This window comes from Halictus rubicundus, chromosome 2, assembly GCF_050948215.1.
Source record: "Halictus rubicundus isolate RS-2024b chromosome 2, iyHalRubi1_principal, whole genome shotgun sequence".
NCBI classification, from domain to species: domain Eukaryota; kingdom Metazoa; phylum Arthropoda; class Insecta; order Hymenoptera; family Halictidae; genus Halictus; species Halictus rubicundus.
Window position 1 is genome coordinate 19,707,568 of NC_135150.1, and position 26,875 is coordinate 19,734,442.

The 26,875-nt window shown below is 44.7% G+C and overlaps 1 protein-coding gene across 1 annotated transcript in view; it reads right to left on the reverse strand.

Annotated features, from left to right (window-relative positions):
• Vn (membrane-bound neuregulin protein vein) overlaps positions 1–26,875 on the reverse strand; it is a 403,465-nt gene that overhangs the window by 19,320 nt on the left and 357,270 nt on the right. Inside the window, exon 4 of the mRNA XM_076805822.1 lies at positions 26,414–26,522. Coding sequence (XP_076661937.1) covers positions 26,414–26,522 — 109 coding nt within the window. The remainder of the gene's footprint in view (positions 1–26,413; positions 26,523–26,875) is intronic.

The following is a 26,875-nucleotide window of genomic DNA, read 5'->3' on the forward strand; positions in this document are numbered from 1 at the left end:
TTCTTGGACGGTTCTCCTCGCGAAAAATGGCATCTGTTGATTAAGGCTTCTGGGTGCAAAACCCTTGCTTTCAGATGTATTTTACTGTTACTGATTTTATGCAATTATGGCAGAAATGGGTGCAACTTAAAAAGAATTCAGAAGCATCGATGCATTAGTTTCTACCTATCGAAATTGTTGAAGAAGAAAAGAATTTTTTGCTTGGCACATGTTTTTTAAAACTGATGTACAATATTTTTTATTTTTTTTTTTATAAGATCCACAGTCTACTGACGTCAATTGTAGTATTTTATTTCGACCTGAAGCAGAAGAAGAACATCCATGTTTGGTGAACTCTGAATTAATTAAGTTGCAGTTTAAAAATAGATTTCCAGCTCGTTTTGCTTTCAATTCTCTATTGCCCTGCCTCCTATGCGTTTTTGCGTGCTCCGAAAGCGGAAACCGTGCGAATAAATCCTCGAACACCGCGCGAGTCTAATTGCGCGATGATCGCGTCGTATATTTGCGCTGGCGGAATTTGTTTTTAATTTTTGAACACCGCGCGTATAAATCCTTATCCGTTGGACGCGACGCGGCTGAAATATAAATACCAACGGCTCCTGTTCGATCCAGCGAATCTATTCGAGCCGCGTCTAGCCACCGGAGGCATCGAGGAGGACAGGCGAAACGCGGTTACGCGAATCTCTTTCGCGAGATTTATGACCCGGTGGCAGTTTCGAAATTCAGTATAGTATCTGCGTGGACGGGAGGCCGCGCGTCGCGCCGCCACCGCGACAGAAACGCTATGCCACCCTCCGCCGTCTCGCAAAATAAAGCGGAAACTGCGCGCAGTGTCTGTCGAGTAGCTGCTCGCGATTCTAGACCAGTCTGCGAAATGTTAAAGTTACGATCCCGTGTAATTGCGGCTGCGGGAACGCTGCGACTAAAGCGTCTTTAACTAAAGATGCTGGATACGTACTGCTTCCAGTGTGTCATTTAACATTTAAACTTGAACGTCACTTACGAATACCGTGGTACAAAAACGTCAGAAGAGTTGAAAATATATTCACTGTATGGCTCGTAAACGATGACTTTTGCAATGCCACTGGGAAAAGACGTTGTTGCAAAAACGTCAGAAGAATTAAGAACGTACTTCTCATGAGAGTCGAAGGGCTACAAACAGCGTCGAAAGCATAAACGACATACTCCGTCGAGTACTTCGAAAACCGTCAAAGCTAGAAAAACAATTCGCAGAACAAAATTGTTCATTACCGAGCAAGGAATCTACCTGTACAAACAGAACCTAAAAATCTCCACTCGTTGAAACAATACACTCAAAAACGCATGTCCACGTGTTCGTGATCGAAGAGCATAAACTGCATTCCTAATTTTCGCCCAATGAAACCAGTTATTACAATAAAATTTTTCCTGCGTGTTCCACGAGTCCTCCATTGAATCGTTGCGCCCCTAACAGCGGTTAGAGTGAAAAGCTGTCACGAATGCGGGCCCTCCGATGAATAACGGGCTGCAATCTCTATTTCGACGAGACACTCGTAATTATCGAAATGCGAGTGTCGCTCGAAATCGATCATTTCCCTTTAAAACAAAAAAAAAAGAGAGATGGATAGATCGAGAGAGTGGATGTCGACGAGAGCGCGCCTCCGAGCTCCATTATTCGCCGGTAATATTTACTCGCTAGCTTTCATCGAGTCTCGCGGTCTCTTCGTTCCGTGAACTTTTATTAATACCTGGGTGCCGAGTATCATGAGCACAGCATCGCGCGGCGCTGATGTTTCCCGGCGAATTTTAATAAAATCAAAGGTCCTGAAGGCCGACGCGAAATGCGAGAGACGAGGCGTCGCGTCGCGCGACGCTATGCGACGCTGAACGCTCGCCCGAGCCTTTGTGCGCGCGTTTTCCGCCTCCGTGTTTTCCATCGCGGGGAAATTTCTCTGTCGGGACCGGCGACCGTAGACGTCGCTCAATAATCACCTGGCATCGTTATTTCATCGATAGAGAACGCTTTCACCGTAGAACTTAATGTTTACCTTTAATTATCGCCTCACCCGTATCTCCCTTCGCATTCGTCCCGACGACGATGCTGTTCGCGAGAGAAAACGTCTACGGAAATATAGAATACCTCTGCCGATAACATACACAGACGCTTTCAGCAGTGTTTGTTCCGAGAAACAACGTTGGCGAACGAACGTTGCTGATGCGGAGGATTATCACTGCACGATCGCTTTCTTCAAGCTTGATTTATGCTAGCGTGTAACGTACGGTCGCAGTTTTAACTCGTGCACTGTATCGCGACGAAGATTTCGAACCTACTAAACGTGGACGTTATTCTTTTGCTTCGAGTCGAGAGAAAATTCTACTCCCTTCTTGTCGATACTCGACCATTAACGTTGTTCATAACTTTGGAGTTTTGTCCGCGCTATATTCACATTTTATTCGACATTGACTTTTGTTCGTCAGTTAGCGGATTTTATGCGTTTAAAAATGAGTAGATGAAATTTAAAACGCGGTGATGAATTAAAAGAGTTTCAGAGCGCCATTGTACTAGTCCCAGCTTATTAAAATTATTAAAAAGAAAGAAATTTCTGTTTGGTACCTGTTCATTGCAAATAATTTTTATTTCGTGTAAACATCTGCAGTATAGTCATATACAATTGTGTCATACCGTAGCAGAAGTATACATAGAGTATACTGTGCAACGGAAGACGTAACTAATCCTAGTGATTCGTAGTGTCGATCCCCATCACGAGTACCAGAAGCACCTTGTGATGGGAGTTGCTAGTTAGGCTACAAACGAGGTTCTACGGTGCAATTATGATAATACGAAGGATGTTCCTGGAATACACTAGCATTATGTATATATAAGTTGGTGATATTCAAAAAATAGAAGGATTAACTTTGATAGGATTATTAATATTAACCGGTCCAATGACCGGTTTCTTATTGTGAAAGAAATGATTGTGTCTCGCAATTGATCCAGGCAATTTTTATTTTGCATAAAGTTCCTCGGCCAATTCATTATATCGGAAAACACGGACATTAGATTAATGTGCTTTTGGTAGCGAAGTTAATATTTCAGACTGGAGAGTGGCATAGGTGTCGAACAACACGAGAGCCGTGTCGAGTAGGTGTGAAAGGGCGTGCTCAGCGAGCGTATCGCGGAAAATAGAATCGTTTTCCCTGTTTTCTCTCGCGCCGGAGGCTCTCTCGTTCGGGCCAGGTGTATCTTTTTGGCGGTGCGACGGGATTTTTGGCTCGCGATCAAGACTCGAATGTTTTGGCTAGCCGTGTACCGCCACGGTACCGTCTTGTCTGCCGTGCTGCTGCTTGTCGCGAGAAAAAAGGCTTGATCCGAGCTTCCGCGCGCACGGAACAGAGGGAAGGGAAGAGAAGAGAGGCCGAGTTTTATTTTGTCTTCGCGAACGCGGCCAGGGACGTAACGCGATCCCCAGACACCTCGTGCCCGCCTCCCGGCAATATTTCTTATCCACAGACTGAGCCGACTTTCCTACCTTTGCTTCTCGATTGCCTCTTGCGACCAGAAATATCGAATCATTACGACACTGCATCGGAAATTAGGAAGTGAGCGTAATTAGCTAATAGATTTTATGTAATTCTGAGGAAATTGAAAGCTGGGACCGGCAACACGGAAGAAACTTCAATTTTATTGAAATTACGGTCGATCATACTCCTTTTCATTAATAATTTATAGACTGCAATTTAAGAGAATTTAAAAACGTCATATTATCTCTAGTTCGGAAGAAGAAAACGGAAGAAAAAACTTTTTCCTTGGCCCCGGTTTCTTACAATTGATGCACTATATTTTTATTTTGCATATCGATGATTGTACTGCGCATTTTGAAAATTCCAATCTTTATTTTCAACAACCAAGATTCAGAACCAAATTGAGTTGATCGACTAGAAAATTCCTTACGGTAAGAATAGACTGGAGAGGTCATCGACGTTTGTTACCGCAAACACGTTTTCTGGCATCTTGAAAATATATGAACACCACAAATGCACAGAGATCCGCAATTCACTGACTATACATAGAAAATGAGCGACCTGTGTCACGTTGTTCTGTAACATCGTCTAAAGGTATGCAACGAAAATCGAATTATTTATCGCTCGATCTAAAACCACCCTTAAAATTCAGCCACCGATCATCGACCAGCACCCCCGATTAAAAATTCATCGCCAGGAAACAAAACTGTACGTAATCGAAAACTGTGTCACCTGCATCGATTTGAAATAAATAAAACAGTTTGGGGAGGAAGGGTTCGCGGAGAAGCAAGACACTTTATTCGTGTATTTCCACGGCAGCAGCAAATCCTTGTGCGTAGTTTTGACACCGTGAACGGCACTGTCTCGTCTAGCGTGCTCGCGCGTCCGGAAAAAGCACCGGGCGAGAGAAAGATTTCGCACGAAAGCAGAAACGCGACGACGCGAAGCGTCGACGAAAAGAGAGGAGAGAGAGAGAGAGAGAGAGAGAGAGAGAGAGAAATAGAGGAAAGAGTGTGGTCAGGAGAGGAGAGGAGAGGAGAGACGGGGCTCTATTTTGTCTTCGCGCGGAGACACGTTCAGACAGGGGCGTAACTCCCCTCGTTGGGTGCCTCTGGTTCTCGTCGCGCGTCCCCCGGCCCCTCGCCCGACGTATATTTTCGTCGCCGTTGGTTCCACGCCGCCGATTTGCCGGAGTTTTATGTGTCAAAACGCGTTATCGTATTGGTTGCACGTTCGTTGACGCGCGACGGCTGGAGGAGCCGCGCGATTTTCCATCCTCGCAAAGCCGATTCCGCTGCCGCGCTGCCTCCGCCGCCGCCGAGAAAAGAGTGTCGCCGACACGCGTCGGAATTTTCCACGATGTCGCCGGGAATTCTCGACGACCCGGCGAGGATCGACTAAGTGGATCCGGTTAGAAGAACATCGAGTGGCTTACCGAGACGCCACTCTTCCGTCACGTTCACGTTCCCGACGACGAACACGACGACGACGACGAGGACGCGCTTTCGGGTATCGTCCCGACCCGATCGAAACGCCTCCTCCGCGATTCCACGGATAAATAACTATCCGGATCGATCTCGAGGGCTGACCCGGCCAGCATCCGGATGAAGGAATATTTGATCCCGCTTGCTTGCCCGATTTTTAACCCTTAGGACTCGAGTGGCGACTCTGAGGCGCCACTAAGAATTGCTGTATCATTATTCAAAATATTTGTCACATTGTTAAATTTGTTTGTATCTAATAAATTACTAAACATTTTGGTATTGTACGAGTAAATTGCAACATTTTCGTATGTATAACATGAACAAATATATATAGAAGGGCAATATTCTAGGTCAGAAGAAATGTTTCGTTTTGAAGTTAAAATAGCTTCGAGTGCAAAGGGTTAATACTGGCGTCGCGCAGCTCCAAAAGATTCGACGGCCGAGGCATTTGATTAACGAAAACGAAATTGGAAAGTTAAAATTGATCGCATAGGTAACTGCTCTAACCCTCTTTTACACTACAAATCTTGAGAAAATTAATTTTATTTGAATATTTCACGATTAATATCAAGCTTTGATTAATAGATAAAATTTCTCTAAATTGCGACGAACTGGAGTGAAATAGAAAGTCTTCCTTAATATGTTCAACAGGTTCAAAATGATGTAACCGTATTTTAAAATTGTTCTAATCTTTTTCCTGTTTTAAATTACACCCACTCGTTTTTGTTATAAATACTTAAAATCCGCTATCTACCTCTCCCGTTTCAGATAAAATCAGAATGACTGTTTTAGAACATTATCTATCGGTGATTATCTAACAATTTTTTAAAGTCTATGGTCCATGGTTATTTTTTTGACAGATCCTTTAGCAGAAATCGTGAAGCAACAAGTCGGCCCCAGCTGGCTAAGAAACATTAATAAGCTGAACCAATTACCATTGTACCTACATGAAGTTTTAGGGGGTCATTGTAAAGGGGAAGTTTCAATGTTATTAGCTTACTAACTTCTACCGCTACGCGAATGGTACAGAGACAGTCCCCTACCAACTATGAAAATCTTTATTCATTTGTCTTAATAATTTTCTGGATAGAGAACAGTTATGTTGCCTTTGCAAGTTACGGGCGACATTGTGCAGCATACTGTAAACGCGTGGTAACCTGAATTGTGTTCTGAATATCACTGAGAACAAGTGCATGAGGTTAGACCTGCTCTATTATTCTTGCTGCGTGTTACACGAGTGCGAAAGTACAAAATGATGTCTCATTGTATTCGACACATAATGGAATTCCATTGCGTTCAATGCAAAATGGAAAACTTGGCAATAATTATTCTTCATTCCGACGGACTTGTAGGCAGTTAGGGTCACATTAGTAATATACAGTCGTTCCTTTGGCAATTTCGATCGAGCTCTTTCAAAGCACTACTTGAAAGTCCGCAATTTAATCTCAAAATTTGCATATCTATATCCTGCGAGGAACAGTAACAAAAATTGTCTACCCTCATCAACCCCTTATCTTTTAGTAGGGGAGAGTGACCGAAGTTAACCAGCACCTAGATCGGACAAAATTTATGAATCATAAACATCACTAGTAATGCTACAAGTATTTTTCTGGTTAATTATATTGCAAGCATACTTTCTACACAATTAATACTATTATGAGATATTTTTCTTTCTCAAAATGCCGTTGAACCAAGCTATCGATACAAATTATGCTACTCTCCTCTAATTGTGACGAAATATTTAGTAGGATCGACTTAACACTAAACCTACCACGATCGAAACGACCGGTTTTATATTTCACAATTATTGACACAGTATAGAAATTCATTTATGGAAAATAGTGGAGTAAATTTCCTTATCCAGGCATTTAATATATTGAAAATTACGGACAATCTCGATAAATTTAGGGTTGCCATTTTTATAAGGCAATATTCACCAGACACTGTTAATGCTTGGTAAGTTCAACAGATCGAGTTCCCTACGACCTTGTTAATACAGTGATTTCTCTATATATGTCGCCAAGGCCTGGATGATAAACGTCGCGGAATTATCCCCACTACCGCGAAGTATTCCTCGTGAGGGGCCACGAAGCTCCAGAGGCCTCGGTCGCCGAGGATAACACGGCTCGAGTATGTCTCCTGGACGATACACGACGCTGGCAAGACCCGTGTTGTTGACGTATATCGAGAATGCACTGTATGTCAACAGATTGAAACACTTATGGGTGAGTTCTGCAAGCTAGAAATTTGATTTTTGTGCCTAAGGCAGAACAGAACCGATCCGTAGCACCTACACCCATTTAATTAGGAACGAACCTTCCGAGAATGAACTTTCCCCCGCCGAACTCGTACCCAGACCGTATTCTTCCCGCGGCTGTCGTAATTAGAAGTAGCAAGAGGAAGAAAGAGAGGAAGAGAGAGAGAGAGAGAGACAGAGAATCGTGTCTCTGGTCGGTGGACGGGATCGGACAGCGACGCTTGACCGCGCAGAGACGCGTTTCTTTGTGCCCGTTTGAGGACGAACCTCGTTAAACGTGAATCGAGTCTCTCGTGAAAACTTAAACGGCCGGCGGTCGGGACTCCAGGGTACTCCGTGCAACCTAATAATTCATCCAGAGGGTTGCTCCTCGTACCTCCGGGCATCGAGCTGCGATGGTCCCATTGCGTCGACCCTCTCTCTCTCTCTCTCTTACTGTCTTTCTCTCCTTCCTGCTCCGTGCAATTTACTCCTGTAAAGATCAGACGCCGAGAACGTTGTCGCACTCGCCGACTAAAACGAATTTAAATCGACGGGAAACCCTGAAACATCTGCGGAAACACCGCCAACGATCTCCGAAAGACACCTGTCGAGGGGCCACCGAAATTTTCCCAAATGGTGCACCGAGTGTCCCCGTTGCATCGTTTATGCATCAACACGGTCACCGCGACTGCGATCCTTCACGTTGATTTTTTAGCGACCAACTGCGATCAGCGAGACGCAGCGAAGAAGACGAACTTCAACTGAACAATTTACTGCGAGTAGACTGCGGATTTTTCTGCAAAATAAATATTGATGCAAGAACTACATTCTTCTTGACATGTATTCACTGTCCCGCGTTTGTTCTACACATTTCTTGCCGCAGATGCGCAAAGTCCTCTAATTGTTGCAACCACAGAAGGAGGAGCTGCTCGTCTCTCCTTCTCACGATCGTTGTTCCGTCGCAACAGAACTGTCATCTTGAGCATGAATCGTTTCTTCATGCTACCGATAAACGAAAGGGTCTTACAGAGGGTCTTTGTTCGTATCTCTTTTTATTTCAAAACATTCGTGATTTAGAGACGTAACCAAATAGCAACTTTGGCCCCTCATAATCTCGAAGCTGTTTACAATCGGACCGACCTAACGATGTTTGTATACACAAGACGGGGCTGAAGAACCTTCGCGTTCTTTAGATACGGCCCAAGGATGTATATCCTTCGCTCGCGGCCACTAAGTACCGTCAGGCCATAAATTCATGACACGGTTCAAGGGTCTATGACAATCGACCTTTCGACAGCGTCGAATTACCGAAACGCTTGGTTTTTCCCAAGTTATGCATCGCCCCACTCTTCCTTCCAACCAGGCCTCCGCCAGAGCCTGTGGAAGGGAGTTTGAACAATTAAGGGCATGCTGATTGGAAAATGCAAGTTTTCCCTAACCAATCCGGAGAGCTTCCTTTCTCGTCGCAACGAGCGACACATACCTCTCCTACACCTAAGGCCAACCTCTCAGCCACGAGGAGTCTATGACCTCGAGTTGATTCTGAAAGTCGTCGAGCTTCAAATACAGTTCATACACGATCTTTGGACGAGCAACACTAATCAGGTCTCAACCGAACCTTACAACTTCGCGTTGAGTCTGGAAGTCGCGCTCGCACACAGTCCATACAAGATCTTTGAACCCGTGACACTTACAGTCAATTATACCGAGAGTCGAATCGCCTTGCACCACAATCGGCAAGGCGACTACAATACGGATCACTCGGATCCGCGCGCGTCCAAGGCAGGACCTGTCGGAATAGCCTTACCGACGAGTCCTCTGACAGGTTCGGGACGAAACGCGATTCCTTTCCTGTTCCAATCCAGTCTTTCGTCTCCGTTGAAATACTTGCCCAATATTAAGTTGGCGGGCAACAAACGCGAAAGTACGTCGCGAACAATCGTCTAAAATCGTTATTCCGCGCAGTGATCCAGTTCAACGATCCCAGACCGAGCGAAGAGTGTGCATCAGCACGCATTCTTTCCGATCCCCGTATCGAGTATGGGGTTTATGAATGGACAATTAATCCCGGAAAACCACGGTGCTCGAGGCTCTCGCGAGCTCCGTTACGCCGTTAAGCCACCTAAAATCCAGCGGTCCACCCTCTCGCCGGGACTCTGTATTATTCAAAGAGCGGCCCGGTCTACTCCCTGATAATGATTTATTTAGACGTGGGGAGGGTTGGCTAGCGCAAATACGGGGACGAACATTAACGGCGACTAAGCTCGTCGCCCGGTATCCGTTTCAAAGGGACCCCGGGTCCCGCGGATTATCACCGCGATTCTTAACGAGCTTACGCGACACCTTTACGCCGTCGAAACTCGGAGAAAACCGGGCGGCCGTCCATATGCCTGGCCGGAATATTGGATTTCCCTGGTCCCGGTCTCGTCCCTTTGTGACGCGGCGCATCGCTCGCGTATTCAACGTGCGTTTCCACACGGAGAGGGAGAGAGTCGGAGAGAGAGAGAGAGAGAGAGCCCTGTCGAAAACCATCCCGAAATTCCGTTAATCGTCGACCGTTCAATGGGACGAAATTAATAAAAGCAGCAGCGACGAGACCGTCCAAATTGCAGAGGTACGTTTACCACCGGCGAATATCCGAACAACACGCGAACTCGTGACATATAATTAAACTATCATCTCCATATTCATGCCGGGCAAAGCAAACTTCCACACTCATCCATATACATTGCTAAACAGTTGTCGGTCACCTATTTGCATTTAGGTTACAGTCTTCATTAACCGAGACGCAACCACCCCTTCGCAACCCACTCTCTCTCTCTCTCTCTCTCTCTCTCTCTCTCTCTCTCTCTCTCTGTTTCTCTTGTTCGGCCATTAAAACGCAGAAATTTTTATGATTCCGAGCAACGCACACCTCCGCGTGACTTCGGAAATATTCTTGCAAAGCACGCCAGCCTACGCCCTGTGGACCTCCGGCTTCCTACTCTTTCGCTTTTACGGTGGAAAAGTATAGTAATCACTGGGTAATCGCGCATTCTTGCATTTAACGCCTCTCGGAATTGAGGGTTGTTAAATCGTGTTAACAGTTTTCCCTTTAGCCGTTAACGATTTCAGTTTCAATCGGTAGGCAGCCGCAAGGGTTCCACGAAATCATAAAGCATTGTTTCTTTTTAGTTGTTTTTTTAGTGCGGATTTTATGCGTTCATGAACCAAATTAGAAGACACGATTTTACAGTGCAAGGGTTTGAAATTGACAGAATTTTATTTTCCATAGAAAATCCGCAGTCTAATTATAACCCGAGTATTGTTCAATCATCGGCGCGATTTAGTATTCGAATACTTTCTGCGGCCTGTTGCAATTTCGAAAAATAATTCGTTCGGGAGCTCTCTCAGACACGTATGCATCGGTGTTCGGCGATCGTCGCGGAGTTTCATATTTGTCGAGGAACGCGGGGATTCGCGTTTCGAATATTCCGTCGATGCGCACCGGTGATACCGATGATACCGAGCTGCGGGGGTGGCGGGGACCAGGTACGCGCAGCCCGCACCCGGGTGTCACATATTTCTCCCGTCACGAAGCTCTGTTGCGCCCGTTTATCTCTCAATTACGCGCCAACTGGCCGGACCGCGAAAGGAATGCGAGATTGCACGGCGAGGATCGCGCTATTGCCGATGCATTCTTGTGCAACGAGTAGCTGGCTCGCTACAGAGACATGTAACCGGCGAACAACGAACGTACCGACTCGCCAGACACTCTACTATTATGGGTGCTCGACTATCCCCGCTGTCAAAGCTGTCCCCGATGTATCAACGCTTTGACTGCCGTGTAGCGTCTGTGTGGGTGACCCAAGTTTGCTGTCGAACTTGGAAATCTATTTTTATTGCAGTGTGTTCGGCAAAATTTGCTAGGATGCACAAGGTGCGCGTGACATATATTAGTGCTAAATCCTCTACTTTCCATTCTTGTATTGTGAGATAAGCTGTTTTGAACGCGATTCTTGTGGGCCATTATCAGATGAATAAGAGTGTGGATCTTTATGCGGAATGAAAATTGTCCGCATCGATTCCAGGCTACTGGAATCAAATAAAAATCGATTTCTTCCTTCAACACTAAACCTACCACGGTGAAATGTCTTATATTTATATTACAATCACTGAAATTATAAGAGCTCATTTACGGAAAATAATCGGATAAATTTCCTTGTCCACAATCCGCTGACTAATTATTAAAAACACAAGAAAGTCTTCAACAATTCTGCTGATCTCGAGAAACTACCAGCTAGAAACTGTCCACTGAATCAAATATGCAGACTCAAGGCTCCTAGAGTCTGGCAAGCAATGCTCGATCAGTGTCTCGCGGACATAGTTGAAACTTCCGGGTATGCGACCACCTAACCCAGACATATTCGTTGGATCGGGCCGAGTTCCTCCGCAGATGTTTCGGAAGCGGGTGAGTTTTTCAGGGAGTAATTAAAGCGCCGCAGAAGGAGGACGACAATTACAGCCCCCCCCTGCTAGGTCGCTCTACTTCTTCCGAGGGTAACCGGGCGCATACCTGGTCCGCCGCGATCACCTAAACCAGCGAAAATACGAGGAGCGCGACAGCAATTTTCCCGGACTGTCTCGGAAACCGCTGGCTTATTGTCTATTCGGGCGGCGCTCAGTGCCGACTAAATTCAGGGTGTCGGCCGCAGACGGTTTACAGCCGAGGAAAACGATCGCGGGCCGCATTCCCGCCGCGTTACAAGATCGCTCGCTTCTGGCTAACCGCGGAACGCGCTGATCTAACTGGAGGACACGATCTTAACCCTCTGTCCTTCGACCGGCGAGAGACTTCGCAAAAACATCTTGGACGAAGCGAACCACGGACGAGAAAAGTAGAGACTTCAAGCTTGAAAATGAATCGAAAATTATTATTGTAGTATTTTTTGTTATCGAAGTTATCGTAGGAGTGTTCAAACGAATTCTTGCATATCGCGAATGATAGGTTCACAACGTCTCCAGTCCACGATTATTCTAAATCGTGTTGCAGCCACGAATAGCTGTCTTGCTTTGCCTAAATCATGCTTTAAGGGCCAAGGGTAGTCACGTGACTTTTGCAGAGACAGCAGGTCGGTAACTGCTGTATTATTTCCGTTCACGGTCTTCAGCCACTGACTTAAGTACCGTCTTGGTCTTGATCCAACGATATCATGCTTCAAGTTTTTGGCTTTATGTTTCAGAGAATCGAGACAAAATATAGCTCAATTTGAAATAGCTCATCTTCAATTAGCTGGAGATATTTTCTGGCGCGCGCTACTCTCGATTTCATCCAGAAAACTCATCCAATGGCATAAAAATGCTTGGATTCCACGGGATGCACATCGTCCATTTCTGGCCTACTTCTAACGCTTGTATTACCAAATATCTGCATAATCTCGTCAGCTCATGACCTAGATTGAACCTTCCTCTTTCGAATGAGCCCTTTCCCAGCGAAATATATTCTCATATAAGGACGAAAAGTTGAGGCACGTAAAACCATTTTTCGCCTAATTTTGTCGGTAACGTAGTCACTCTACCTTATCGTGAATTACGGTACAGGAAAAGTGAATATTTGTACTTCTCAGGTACAACAAGTACAGCGTCCCACTCGACGCAAACACAATACTCGCGATCCTAATCGAGCACTCCCGCGGCCGTCGTCGTCGTCGTCTACGGGACCATCGAGAGAACACCCCTTTCACTTCCCTATTTGCAATGCAACACCCACCCCCCCCCGTAATTTAGAGGAGAACGGAGGAGGCACGGCGAGAGAGCCGATAAACGCGCCACCGAATTGCCTCGCTTCCTGCTCGACGAATACAACGCTTACCTTCGTAGACGCGACCGGTTTACGAACCGGAGAACCTCGTAATATTGTCACTGGGAATCGCAAAGCTGTCGCAAGCTCTCTCTCTCTCTCTCTCTCTCTCTCTCTCTCTTTCTCGTAGGCTATACGAACGCTCTCAACAGCGCGCCGCGGACTCGATTAATCTGTGACGAGGTTGCGGCTGAAGAAACAGGTGAGACAGGAGACGTTCGGCTGGTTTCTTAATGGAACTTATGTTTGTCTTTGGTTGATGTGTTTGACGTTGTTCTGTTTGGTTCCTTTGATTCCTCTTCTGCTACCTCGATGATCAGCAAACTGCGGATCTTTGTGCAAACTTAACCCTTACCACTCGAATGGCGAATGTTATTACATTTGTTTGGATTTAATGAATTACTAAACATGCCAGTATTGTACGAGTAAATTGCACCATTTTCGTATGTATAATTTACGAAATTTACGAAATCATATCAAAAGAGAAAGATAAATGGTTCGAAGGGCACTACATTCGTAGGCCCTTAGATTCTTTTAGGTGCAATTGCTATGTAAGTGATGCAACTGTTAATTGCACATGCACAGTTGCGTCTAAGAAAAAATCTAAGGATCTATGAATCTAGCGCTTTTCGAACCATTTATCTTTGTCTTTTGACAGTTATTCGTAAATGTATGAATAACGAAATTATGGCCTGAAACAATTGCGTGGACCACCCTCTATAGAAGGGAAATATTCTAGGTCCGAAGAAATGTTTCGTTTTGGAGTTAAAATAGCTTCGAGTGCAAAGGGTTAAAATTGTCAGAATCAGTTACAAGAAACCGAAGGTTTATAAAAATATCTTCTCAGTTATGTATTTGACCTATTGATTTTTATTGTAAACGCATAAAACCCGCAGTGTCATGATCAACCACATTCGCGTCAGTGAGAGTCCAAAATTCATACATTTTATCAAGGACGCATAAAATCAGTCTAATCCCAATTGAAAAAAAATGTTCTAGTTACTTAAATTGTAGTAGAATTGTAGTTACTTCGTATAAAAAAATTCAAACACTATTTATGATTATTCTTAAATAGAGAAAATCTACAGTGAATTCCCGTTGCAAGTCAGTGCAACTTTCACGATTGAAAGTCATTGGAACTACATACCTACACCACCGCGGGGTATACAATATACAGTGAATTCTCGATATATGGCAACAGCACGGGTCTTGCCAGCGACATATATCGTCCAGGGTACATACCCCGAGCCGTGGCGTTTCACGGGGTATACCCCGCGGTAGTGGGGATAGTTCCGCGACGTTTATCATCCTGGCCTTGGCGACATATATATATAGAAATCACTGTATCGAGCTTCGCTGTTCATTTCTACGTGCAATATTGTATCAGAGGAAGACATTTTCTCAGCTTTTTTGTCACTATGATAGTGATATTTTCCAGCGTGCATTGTGTATTTCAAATGCAACGTTCGGTGAGAACCTCAGATCTCGTCTAAATGTCTCTTGTCAGAACCGTGCATCTGATTTATAGCGGGAATTCACTGTATTTAATCCATTTTTGTTAGGATTGCACGAGACCCGCAGTCCAATCCTACTTAAAAGGGAAAACCGACGATGGCAGCCCTTCGCGGTTAAAATCGGATGACTTCGCAGCAACTGGCGAGCTCGTAGGTTCGCGAAGCAATCGAAGAATTTTTATTACACGAAACCGTGGCGTTCTCCCGATGGTGCGCTGCGCGCTGCGCGCGGCGCGAGACATTAATGGAATTCCACGTAGCTCGTTAAATTTGGAATTACGATGACGCAACGAACAATGGGCGTGCGGGAGCGGCGTGCGCCGAGTAAATAGGCTCGAACGAAATCCCTCGCCATCGGCGTGGCCAATTATCCCGGCGTTCGTCGTTAAAATGATGTTTCTTCTCGTTATCGGTAACGCTGACGCTCTGTGTCCCTTTATCGGTGGGTAAACGAAAAATAATAACAACGCGGACGTCGACGTGTCAACACGAACTCGCAGAGAGACAGAGAGAGAGAGAGAGAGAGAGAGAGAGAGAGAGAGAGAGAGAGAGAGAGAGAGAGAGAGAGAGAGAGAGAGGGAGGGAGAAAGAGAGAACCGGGTACGCGTGCGATAATTATGAAAATTTTCTATTCGCAGCGAAAACGCGCTCGAACATCGGCGCGCACGGTTTCCGCGCGGCTATCGCGGTTCGTATCGACTCGTATAAATATTGTTCTCGTGACGGGGAGACCGGGAAGTTCAACGTTCACGAGAACCAACCCCCCATGGAAACGCCAAGCAACTTTAAGCTTGTCCCCGGAATCAGGGTTTCGTGCCTCGGCCAGCATAAATTTCTCTTACGTGCCAGATATAAAAAGTATTACAGCCGGTCGGGGTTTATCGTCTCGTGAAGTCGACGATGGATTCGCGAGGAAATTCTGATTTAGCCCCGCGAAAACGATTTCGCCGCTGTGAAACTCGTCGAACCCATCGACGCAGCTTGGCTCGATTTTTTTATAGGTGATACCCGAATTGTTCGAGCCGCATGTAGAGGTTAACGATCGAAACTACCCTTTTGATCGAAACGACCAATTTTTTAAATGAAATCCAGGCTGCACTCGATACTATCTCTTTGTGAAGCATTGATGTTCGCAATTTGCAAATGTACGTTCAGTGACACCGGAGACGTTCCGTCACATTCGCAAATTGTACGTTTTTCGTCCCATAGTTTCGAATCACCCCATCATCTACTGTAATTCTGGTCCCTAAACGTTGCCGAAGATACGAGCATCGTCAAAAATCGGGAAACTGAAATACGACGAGGAACGGCATGTCATGTGTTCGTGACGACAAAGAGGAAGAGAAGGAGATGCTGAAGAAGTAGAGAAAAGCGTTGGATTTCAGCTCGCCGATGTTGCAACGCTCGTTCCCGTGACCTCTCGAGCCCTAGCTTTTCTTCTGTTCCGTTTTTCCTCTAGTTCTCGCATAACCCTGGCCCATATACGCGGAACTCGGTCTCACTCTTGTCGCCCACGCACAAAAGCTCGCACACAAAGGGGCCGATACGGAGTTGCCGGAAGGCGCGAGATCCTCTCGACGGTCGACGGATGCCGAGCGGAGCTTTTGCCTTTCAAACGCTCGTTATTTTAACAGGAAGCGCGAACCTGAAGCTGAAAGGATGAAAATGTCGGGACGCGCGTACGCGAGTCGCGTCTTTGACATGGTTCGCGGCAGAATTAACCGCGAAAAGATTATTCGAGCCGTGTGCAGAGAATTGTTACGGGTTTCGATCACTGTGCACCGGGAATCTGAAACACCGGAAGTGCTCTTCGATGCGGGTCGGCATGGTCTTTGATGGCGCGTATGATCTGGTCGGATGAGTCTTGTCAACGTGTGATTTTCTTTGTGCATTATTTTTAATGACTCAATTAAATTGCGCCGGTGTTAATATGGACAATGAATTTTTTCACCGATTCTGAACGGTGTTTTCTTCTACCATCTTCAGTTTTTGAGAAATTTGACTGGAAGAGTCGACGTGTTCGCTCGCACTATTCGTTTCGTTGCCTACTTTAATTGTTAAAATGTTTTATCCAATGCAACACACCTTCTTCAATCAACAGAAGAAAGTCACGGAGTCTCTGAATATCATCAATATTATTTAAAAAAAAATAACAAGAATTTATTTATCGAAATTTTTAGCTATTCCTTTTTATAATATATACCCAAAGAGATACATTTTTTAAATAATTTCTCATGGATGCATCTTTACAATCTCGGTAAACGTAAGTTAAAAATATTAGATTTTTGACGCGTCGCCATTTTGACGGGTCCTGTAAACCTAGTGTTAAATCAGTGTCGCCGGATCAGGGGAATTGACCTGAATTACCAAATATCTGCATAATCTCGGCAGCTCCTGACCAGCGTGCGCTAGATTGAATCTTCCTCTTTCGAATGAGCACTTTATCAGCGACAAAATATTCTTATTTAAGGACGAAAACTTGAAGCGCGTAAAACCATTTATTGACGGTAATGTAGTCACTCTACCTTATCGCGAATCTACGAAGACCGAGCCCTTAAATAGCTAAGTGTGTAAAATTAATTTTACTGTATTTAAGTGAATTGTGAGATTGTTATAGACTGTGGATTATTATGAAGAAATGGGCTGGGTGAAATATAAAATAGCAAGAGATCAGAAAATTTTACGAATACTGTTTTGAACAAAATATTTGTTTGCGCATTATGCTATTATAATATGTTAATATGTTCATGTATTGTATATGCTACATGAAGCATACTTGGTTTAAAGCATTAAATAGATAAATAATAATAATAATATTGTTTTCAATGTAAAGAAGATTATTAAAGAATCAAGTGAACATTTTTATTCTGCATAAAGATCCGCAGTCTAGCGGCAGGGAACGTCTCGAGATTTCAAGTGGAGTCAACTTATCTTAGAAACCATATTTCCAGCACAGGATTAAATCCGACAAAGAAATTAACATTTCCCAGAGAGAAGTAGATTCAGTAAGAGCTAAAAGAAAATTGATACCTGAGTATCTGAATGGATTTAACCACAGCCAGCACGGAAGTCAAAAGCGTCCGTCGTTCAAGGGGTTAAAGTCGTTTCCGCGTTGAGTAAAAAAATACAAGAGTCCGTGGCATAACCGGCGTGGCTCGGACACCTTAATGGAACTCGAAATTTCGCTTAACGTTCGCCGGTAAATACGAGCTATACATTTAGATTGAAGTTTTCGTTTGAATTTCATGCGGGCGTTAAATTAAAACCGATGGAAATTCCGCGGCTTCCGGCTTCAGCCGGTTCTCGCGTTCCCGCTCCGTTTGCCGCTCGAATTTTGCGCTCGCAACTCCGCTCTGCACCGCTCCGCTCGCTCGGACACTGAAAAGGCATGGTTAATAAAGACGATGAAAATTACGCGGCGACATTCTAAAAGGAAAATAACTACCAAGGAAGATTGCGTTGACGCGGCAAAGAAGAGGAGAGCCAGACAAACGCGGTGTCAAAATCCCCCGGAGCGAACTTTAATTTTCCAAGCGTGATAGCGTTCGCGAGCGTTCACCAGCACGTCAAAGAAATCATCTCGTGCGTTATTCGCGCGTACGATAGCGATTCTTTCGACGTACCAGCCATCGGCGCGGTGGCAACGTCGATGAAAAATCGAACGGTCCGTGTAAACCCATTCGCCCTGCCCCCGAATCCAATTACCTGGACACCGTGGTCATACTCGCTTGCGCCCGTTTCGCTATGCAAAATCTATAATCTTCCGGATAATGAAAAAATTCGAAGCGATTGAACTCGCGCGGAAACGCGCTGAATCGCCGGCGTTTAGCGTGTTTAGAAACGTTCCGCGCCATTCTGAGCAGTTCAAATGCATTTGAAAAATAGAAAGTGGCAGTTGCTAAATTTACAGTTAGGTTTGATCTAAATTACAACTCATAGCCAATTAAGATCACTGATAACTTGCACGAGGAAAATTTTCTGCGTCGATTGTAAGAGTCAAGAGTCAGATACACATTTTGTTCTTCCCTTAATAATTTTAGCTAGTTGCAAAAATTGTATTAATCTGAAATTATTTCAGTTCTATAAACACCCACTCGATTTTGCAAGAGATAATTAAATGCTGTTGACATGATTCTTTAAGTTTAAGTATAATAGCCGAGGACCGTGTGCTCCAGGGATGCGATCTAAATAAGAACATATGATTTTTGTGAAACTCGTGCATAATGATATGGAATTCGCATCCGGAATACAATATTCCACAGGTATTTTTGTCCATTTACCAATATTCGTATGCAAGGCGTGAAAATAGCTTTGAAAGTTGGGGTTGAAAACAATTTGTCATATTTGACCGTTTATCTCTGAAACGAATAATTCTAGGGAAAAGTGCAAATAAACGCGACTCGTATATTTTTCAATGCCGTGCTCGGGGCCGAGTAAATAAATTTTTAAAATATTCATTTATTGGGAACATACATCGCCAAATTTATTGCTCCAACTTGCAGAGCGATTTTCACCCCCTGAACATGGGGGTTTTGACCAGTTGAAAAAGATCCGCGTCGAATATTTGCTCGATCCTTTCACAAAAACCAAAAAGAGTCAATTGCAGGATCTGCTTATTGAAATTAAAAATATTATTTTTCGACGAAGCTGCAAAATTTCGTTCCTTGAACTAACTCAAGCTCTTCCACTTTGGATATTCACACAATCAGTTTCTCGAGTGTTTATTCAGTTCGAATTTATGCTAGTAATTGCGTAAAGCGTATTGATGCAACTGTACTATAATTTAGTATGTCTCAGTATGATTTCCATTCTATAATGCAAATATTCCCTTTACAAATGCATTAATGGAGTTGTTGCATTGTCGAGACCTGTTTTCGAAGCCTACCTTTTACGGATATTACTACGGATATTATAGGTAGTTACTAAACTAACAATTTCAGAATTTTACACGGTCGTTTTCGAAAGTGGATAATTACACATGATTTTATTTTCTGGAAATGGGTTTCATGAAAATATGTATGCAAAGCTACATGTTTATTAATATCCTGGCTTCAAATATATCCAGATGCGTTTATTTATAATTATCGACGTCCTCACGGTTCCCTTTTCTTTAGATATTTACACGAACATTTTTCTTTTAGCCAATAAACATATAGAGGAAAAGATTTACATAGACTTTTGAAATGTGAAGTTGATTTCCTATGGAAGGTACATTGATTGATTAAAAATATCAAGACTGAATTTGTTCCGATACTGCGCGATCTTTAACGAATTGTATATTTCAACGAAGAAAGCGTTTCAATAATTTCCCGTGAAAGCGTCTTTACAATTCCATTAATTGTCAAATAAGAAACCGGTCATTTGACCCTGGTTAGTGTTAATAAACAAATAGAGAGTAGAGAGCAGTAGTCTCTCCACTGTCCTTTCCGCTTAACAAAATTAGTGTACATCGTCTGTTTGCAAGCGAATTTTTCGAAGATTTACCTAGACTTCTGCATTATTCTTCTAAAGTAGAATAGATTCCCTATCACAAATACATTGATTGAGTTATTGCACCGTGGAAATCCGCTTTGAAGACCCACCTAATGACTAATAAATAAACAGGGAGTAAACAAGAATAGTCTCTTCACAGAACCCTGTCCAAATCTCTTTCGCACGAGAAGTATAGCAGACCGTCCGTTTAAAATCGTCCTTTTCTACTGCGAGATGGTCTCGCAGTGCCTCGGCTCGTGGAAAGAAAGTTCCGGGCCGGTAATATCCGACTTTCCCATGGCAAATAGTTCGGCTGGAGTCACAGGTTGCGCACAGGTGTAGTCGGGAATTGAATGGATCGACGAGGTCGCGGGATGAAGTGTCTCTCGCGTCGAGATTTACGATCTAGCGGGTGCTCGGTGCGAAAGCTTTGCATTCACCGCGTATTTCGGGGTTGAAGCGCCGCAAGGCTGGATGCGAAAGGGTTCGTCGGTGATTGGAAGGGGCGAAGGGAAGCAAAGAGAAACCCGAAGAGAAGAGAAGAGAAGAGAAGGCGCGCGCGCGCGAGCGCGCACACACACACACACACACACACACACACACACACACACACACACACACACACACACACACACCGCAATGGGACCCAGCTGCGATAAACTGGATGCTCGATTCGCGTCGCGACACCGATTCGTGTCGGATCTACGCGCCGGAATTTCGGTCTCTCGACCCTTTAAACTGGGTCATCGAACCTCTACCTCGTTCCTTTTGCCAGAGCGCGCCCCCCGATCGACACGATCCACACGATTCACGGGGGATCCTGCTCGACGTTTTTTCGGCGAGGAACCCCCCCTCTCTCTCTTTCTTTCTCTCTCTCTCTTTCTCCAAGTACCACCAGCTCCGTCGCCTTTTTCGATTCTTCTCGGATCGCGCGCGCCGAGGTTATAGCGAGTTTATCGGGATCACGATCGCGAGGGGAAATTTATTCCGCGTAAAGACGAGCCACTGGAAATCCATAAATCGGGGATTCCCGGAGATACGCTCCCTGATTTATTGGCAACAACGGGAGGAAATAGTTCACCGAGAGAAAGAACGACTCGGATGAGAGACGCGCACCGAACGACGGATCGTTTTGTTAGCGACTTTTTGGCTTAAGCGATCTCTTTGACGGATTGGGGAAGTCGATGATCTTTTTGCGACGTTTCCTTGGCGTTCTGTGCCCCGATTTGCTGTTGGTCTCGTTGTTTCATGGGATATTGCCGAACGTTAAACGCGGCTTCCGTGGATAGCGGTTTCTAAGGGTGGTCCTAAAGGTTTTGTGTTGTTGAGGCTTCATTGGGCTGAATCGATGCATTTGAGACGGGAGCGAGCGGGTGAAATGCTAAGCAGTAATTACACCAGAAGAATCGAGTACATTCTATTGGGATGTTCGAAAAGAAATTTCGTTTTTCTTTTTTTTTTTTTTTTTTGGTGAAAATGAAAAATGATTTTCTTATAGTGTATAAAGATATTATTTAATGATGTATTCTCCATTTTGATGCAATACCAAAGTACCCAATTACCCACTCTTGTCTTTATCAGCTTCAACTGGCCTTCCAGAACGTGGTGCATCTTCAACATCAAACTTGCCGGAACGAAATTTTGCAAACCAGTTTTGGCACCGTCGTTCTATCAATACATCTCCTCCATGCACATCGAATAATTTTTTTTTTGCTTGAATAGCATTTTCACCTTTTCGGTAGTAAAAAAGTAAAATATATAATAGGGTACCAAAAAAAAACTATTGCGCAAAATCAAACAAACTTTTTCACAAACAAGTCTTGCTATATCAGCGGTTAAAATATATATTGACAATGCGGCTTAAGCGTGAAGTTGGCTGCGTGAAAATACAATTACGTCCTCTGTTAGGAAAAAACGAAATTACTTTCCGACCAATCCAATAGAAGACCGGTCATTTCACCGTGGTAGGTTTAGTGTTGAAGGAAGAAATCGATTTTTATTTTATTCCAGTACCCTGGAATCGACGAGGACAATTTTTATTCCGCATAAAGATCCACACTCTTATTCATCTGACAATGCCCCACAAAAATCGGTCAAAACAGCTAATCTCACAATACAAGAATAGAAAGTAGAAGATTTATCCTAGGACTAACATTTGTCACGACCACCTTGTGCATGCTAGCAAATTTTGCCGAACGCACTGCAATAAAAATAGATTTCCAAGTTCGACACCAAGTTTAGGTCACCCACAAACGTTGTTACACCGAGGACAGTTTTGACAACGGGGGTAGTCGAGCAACCATAATAGTAGAGTGTCTGGCAAATCGGTACGTTCTTAAAAAATTGTTGTATATTGTTCGAATATAGGCGAATGAATCAAGACTATTTGAGAAAGATTTGTACGAACAAAACTTCTTTTTCTGAGTTACTGAATGTCCTCGTTTTTAGGCCACCTCACTAGGTGACTAGATCATTCGAAACTAATCAGTACAGAGTCTTTTAAAAATCCATTCAACCCTGTTACCGTGGATTCGGGACGTACGTCTAAAGTGAAACGTCTAGATTTGCGTTTACTATGTTTCGGGAACGTCGCACTACCAAGACGCGGATAGATCGAATCGAATCGCATAGAGCGAGAGCTTTCATACAAAATTCCTCCGGCCGGAATGGATTTTTTACGTTCGGCGGGCGTGTTTCCGTGCTCTCCACGGGGAATTCGCGGAGCCGAAATTTCCCGGCTCCGCTCCGGCGAGCCGTGTCGGTTTTACAGCTCTTTTCGAAAATTAAATTTCTTCCGCGCCGCGCATTGCTTTCAAACGGCACACTGCCACGTACGCGCTCTACGTACTATATATATTGAGAACCGTCATCGGTTTAATTGAAAAAGTTTCGATGATCGGTCGACGTCGCCGGAAATCACCGATGAACGGCAAGAGTCGACACGGTGTTCCTCCGGGGGTGTGCGAGTTTTAGTATGGGGGTGCGTCTCGGTCCCCTGCTCCCTCCCCTCCACGTTAAAAATCACGGAGGACCGCGGGAGAAAAAGTTCGCCAATATCAAAGCAAACACACTCGCCGGGGCTACCGGTTATGCGTCGAAACTCGCAAACACTCGACTCGTTAATTTCGACGGAACGAGAGAGCTGAGTGAGATAGAGAGCAAGAGAGAGAGAGAGGGAGAAAGAGAGGGAGAGGTTCGTCGCAATGCTCCGCACCGCTCCGCACCGGTGCACGCGTGTGCACTCGGCATTATTTCATCGACAAGACGAACTTTTCGCCGTTTCCACTCGGTCGACCGGCAGAGCCGAGGAGAAAAACCGCGGACAAGGGGCCGAGAGCTTTGTCGGCGGGCTTTGACATTAATTAACCGGTCGTCGAATAAATTTGAAACTCGCCCCCGGGGCTCGATCGACTGCTAAAAATGACCAGGCTCTCTCCCGTTGAAACGGCGGGGAGAATCTGTGCGCGGGGGGTTGCTGAGGTACGGCGGTGTGCGGGCGGTTTGTGAACCGGCACGCCACCGGTTGACGAGGGTTTATTGGCTTTATCGAGGAATCAGGTCGTCCCCCCGAGGAACAAGGGTTCACAGGGACAAGGCGAAAGGGGTGGGACAAGAATGGACATCGGACAAATGAGAGCGAGCCGTGCATCGTGGAGTCGATCGCGCCCGAGATACTTTTACAAATGACTGGAACGACGGCGTTCCCATTCGGTACGAAGACACCGAGCTTGTAAAGGGTGGTTCGACGTTTTAAGAGACTACGCGCGGAGCGTTTCAATGGTGAAACACAGCCGGGCACGAAAACAAGGCGATGTTCCCTAATTAAAGAAAGACATGTTCACCTGGGATTCTTCTCAAATTTATCGGTTTGCTCGCGCATACATATTTTAAGAGTATAGTCTGTCAGAGTAAAATTGGGATACTTTTTGTACAGTGTTTTTATACACTTTTGATACAAATGTTACAGATAGTTGATATTCTTGCAAGTGGAGACGTAGAGAAGATATAGAGGTCACTTTTCTTTTTTTCAATCGAATGTCCAATTTTTTATGCTCGATTTCGATAGATTGGCGTAATCAGAGTATACAAGTGCTGAAGTGTATTTGACCTAAAACTTACAGTTGCTGAGATATTTCACTGTTTTTATTCTTTTTTATAAAAATGAAGGTGACTTCTATATCTTTTCTACGCCTCCACTTGCAAGACTATCGTTTATACCGCATTATGCAGTTTCTTAAACCCTACGACTTCTGTAAGTAACATTTTCTCGTATTGTTTGAAATAACCAAGATATTCAAGTGGAGAGAGTTCGTGGGACACACTGTATATTGCAGAGTATCATTCATATGGTATACTACATCACGCGAAGGAGGAATTTTGTAAAAATTGTTCTTACCAACGTTTTCGTGCGAGCCTTAACGAATTATGTACACTCTGAGTATTTCATCGAACGGAGGCGTTAAATGAAAAATATTTATTCTATACTTCCGAATTATTTTCTCTGGTAGAATCATCCCCTCCACGATTATACCATCTTGGGACACCCCGTAGATACAGATAATAGTTTACGAAACTGTGAACTCGTTCTTTAAGAGACCGGTTGACCTGAGATCCACGATTCCTCGCGACGAGTATTATACGATGCAACAAAAAAATTTGATCTTGAAAGAAAGGATCAGACAATTTCCGGCCCATTGTTTTCAACGGATCTGCACCGATCTAGAAGCATAAAAAATCCCGCTCTGTTAGTCGGGACACGTGACTTTTATACACCCTGTACGTGAAGAAGTGTAAACGCGAATATGCCGGGCGAGCAGTAAATAATTGAAGTCGCTGACGCGGCCGGCTGATCTAATTCCTGCCACGGACAAACAGTTTGATTAGCAGTGTTGGCGAGGGGGAGGAAGAGGGAGGGGGCAGTTGGTTTCATCGCTGATCTCCAGGGAGGGAACAAACGGAGGGATAGTTCGTTAAATAAAGAGGATAAAGCGACGGGTCCGGGGGAGTAGCCACGGGGAATAGAATATAAGAGAAGCGTGTGCTCTCTAATAGATGGGACGAGGGACGAGGGGTGGCAGAGAAACTGGCAGAGAACTGTCGGCAGAGGTCAGCGGATACGTCCTTTCTAGACCAGCTCCACGGAATCGGCAGAGTCCCGCGAAACCTCTGCCAACCTATTCCAATCTCCACTGTGATAGCGCGCGGCGAGAAAAGAAAGTAACAAGAAGCGAAACCCAATTCCGGCCGGACCGTATCACTCGCGAACGATGGGATAGATTGGGGGAACAGGTTCTCGGCCGTTTGTTTCAATATTTTCGACCCACCGCGTGTGATCATATTCTTGGAGCCTCGGAAAATCATAGGGCACGCCGTGAGAAGATATTTCTTCAGATTCGGTGGGTACAAACGTCCCTACAGATATAAACAATTTTTCCAGCAACTTAAGGGGCCGGTCTCCGTAGATTCGCGATAAGGTAGAGTGACTGCATTACCGGCAAAAAATGGTTTTACGCGCTTCAAGTTTTCGTTCTTAAAGAAGAATATTTTGTCGCTGGTAAAGGGCTCATTCGAAAGAGGAAGATTCAATCTAGCGCGCACTGGTCAGGAGCTACCGAGATTATGCGGATTTGGTAATATAAGCGTTCGAAGTAGGCCAAAAATTGACGATGTGCGTGTCGTGGAATCGAAGCATTTTTATGCCATTGGATGAGTTTTCTGTTGCGAAATAAAGGCGAAAACTTGAAGCACGTTTCTGGCGTCAGAATTCATAATATCAGATAATACAAAGCAGAAAATGTGACAAGTTTAGTCACAGGCTTAAGACCCGTCGGATCAAGACCAAGACGGATCTTGAATCTGTGAATGGAAATTATTAATTAAAAAGTCACGCGACCTCCCCGGGCCCTTAAACTGCAATGGAGTCAAAGAAGGAAGTCTCCGTTTTACAGTGAGTCCACGAAATTTGATGTATTTTATATTAGACCCTAGCTACAGTTCTACGGAGTAAACACATTCATGGTTCGTCCCTTTCTAACAAATGTAATAAATTGATTTTTGCATTCACACGCTTTTCGAGATATGTATCGTCCCAGTTGGATGATTATAGCTTGAGATAAAAGAATATCTCCATGTAAAAATTTGTTCAGTATTCTTTAAGGATCGATGCACTTATCCGCAAAGTTGAAACTCAACGTGTTCGCTAGTTTTGCTTCAAAAAATTCTCAAAGGAGCCCATTATTTTTCGATCGAGAAACCACGGAGATCCTTCAAGGATTTTCGATTCCGCAATACTTCACGAAGAAGAAGGTGGCTCGCAAACGCTGGTTCAACGGGGTCGAAGTAAAATATATGGCGCAACGCTCACCTGCATGCTGGTTCACCGACGGTCTCGAAAAACAGGCAGGTACCGCCGTTCATGCAGAAGTCACCGGTGATCGGGCACGGCTGCTCCTGCCTCGGCCAGGCCGCCGTCGCTGCAACACAAACCAGAGAAAAATAATGGTGAGCTCTGGCGAAACGTTCGAAAAACGTTATGCGCATAATTCCCGTCCACGCCCTTCGTGTGTCTCGTATCCTTTTCTTTTGTTCGCGCAACCCTTCGCCTCGCTTTTCCGCTCCTCGCTGCTGTTCCCGTCGTTCGTTCTTTCCGCGCATAAATCGCGCACGCTGCGTTCGAGCTTTGTTCGCCGAGTACAAGAAAATGATATTCGCGCGTGCGGATTCGAGACCAAAGAGTGGGAGAGAAAACCCGGTGTGCATTTTCATTTCAGTCGGGGCTACCCTGGCCCGCGCGCGCGCGCGTGCAAGGATTAGTCTTTGGTATGCA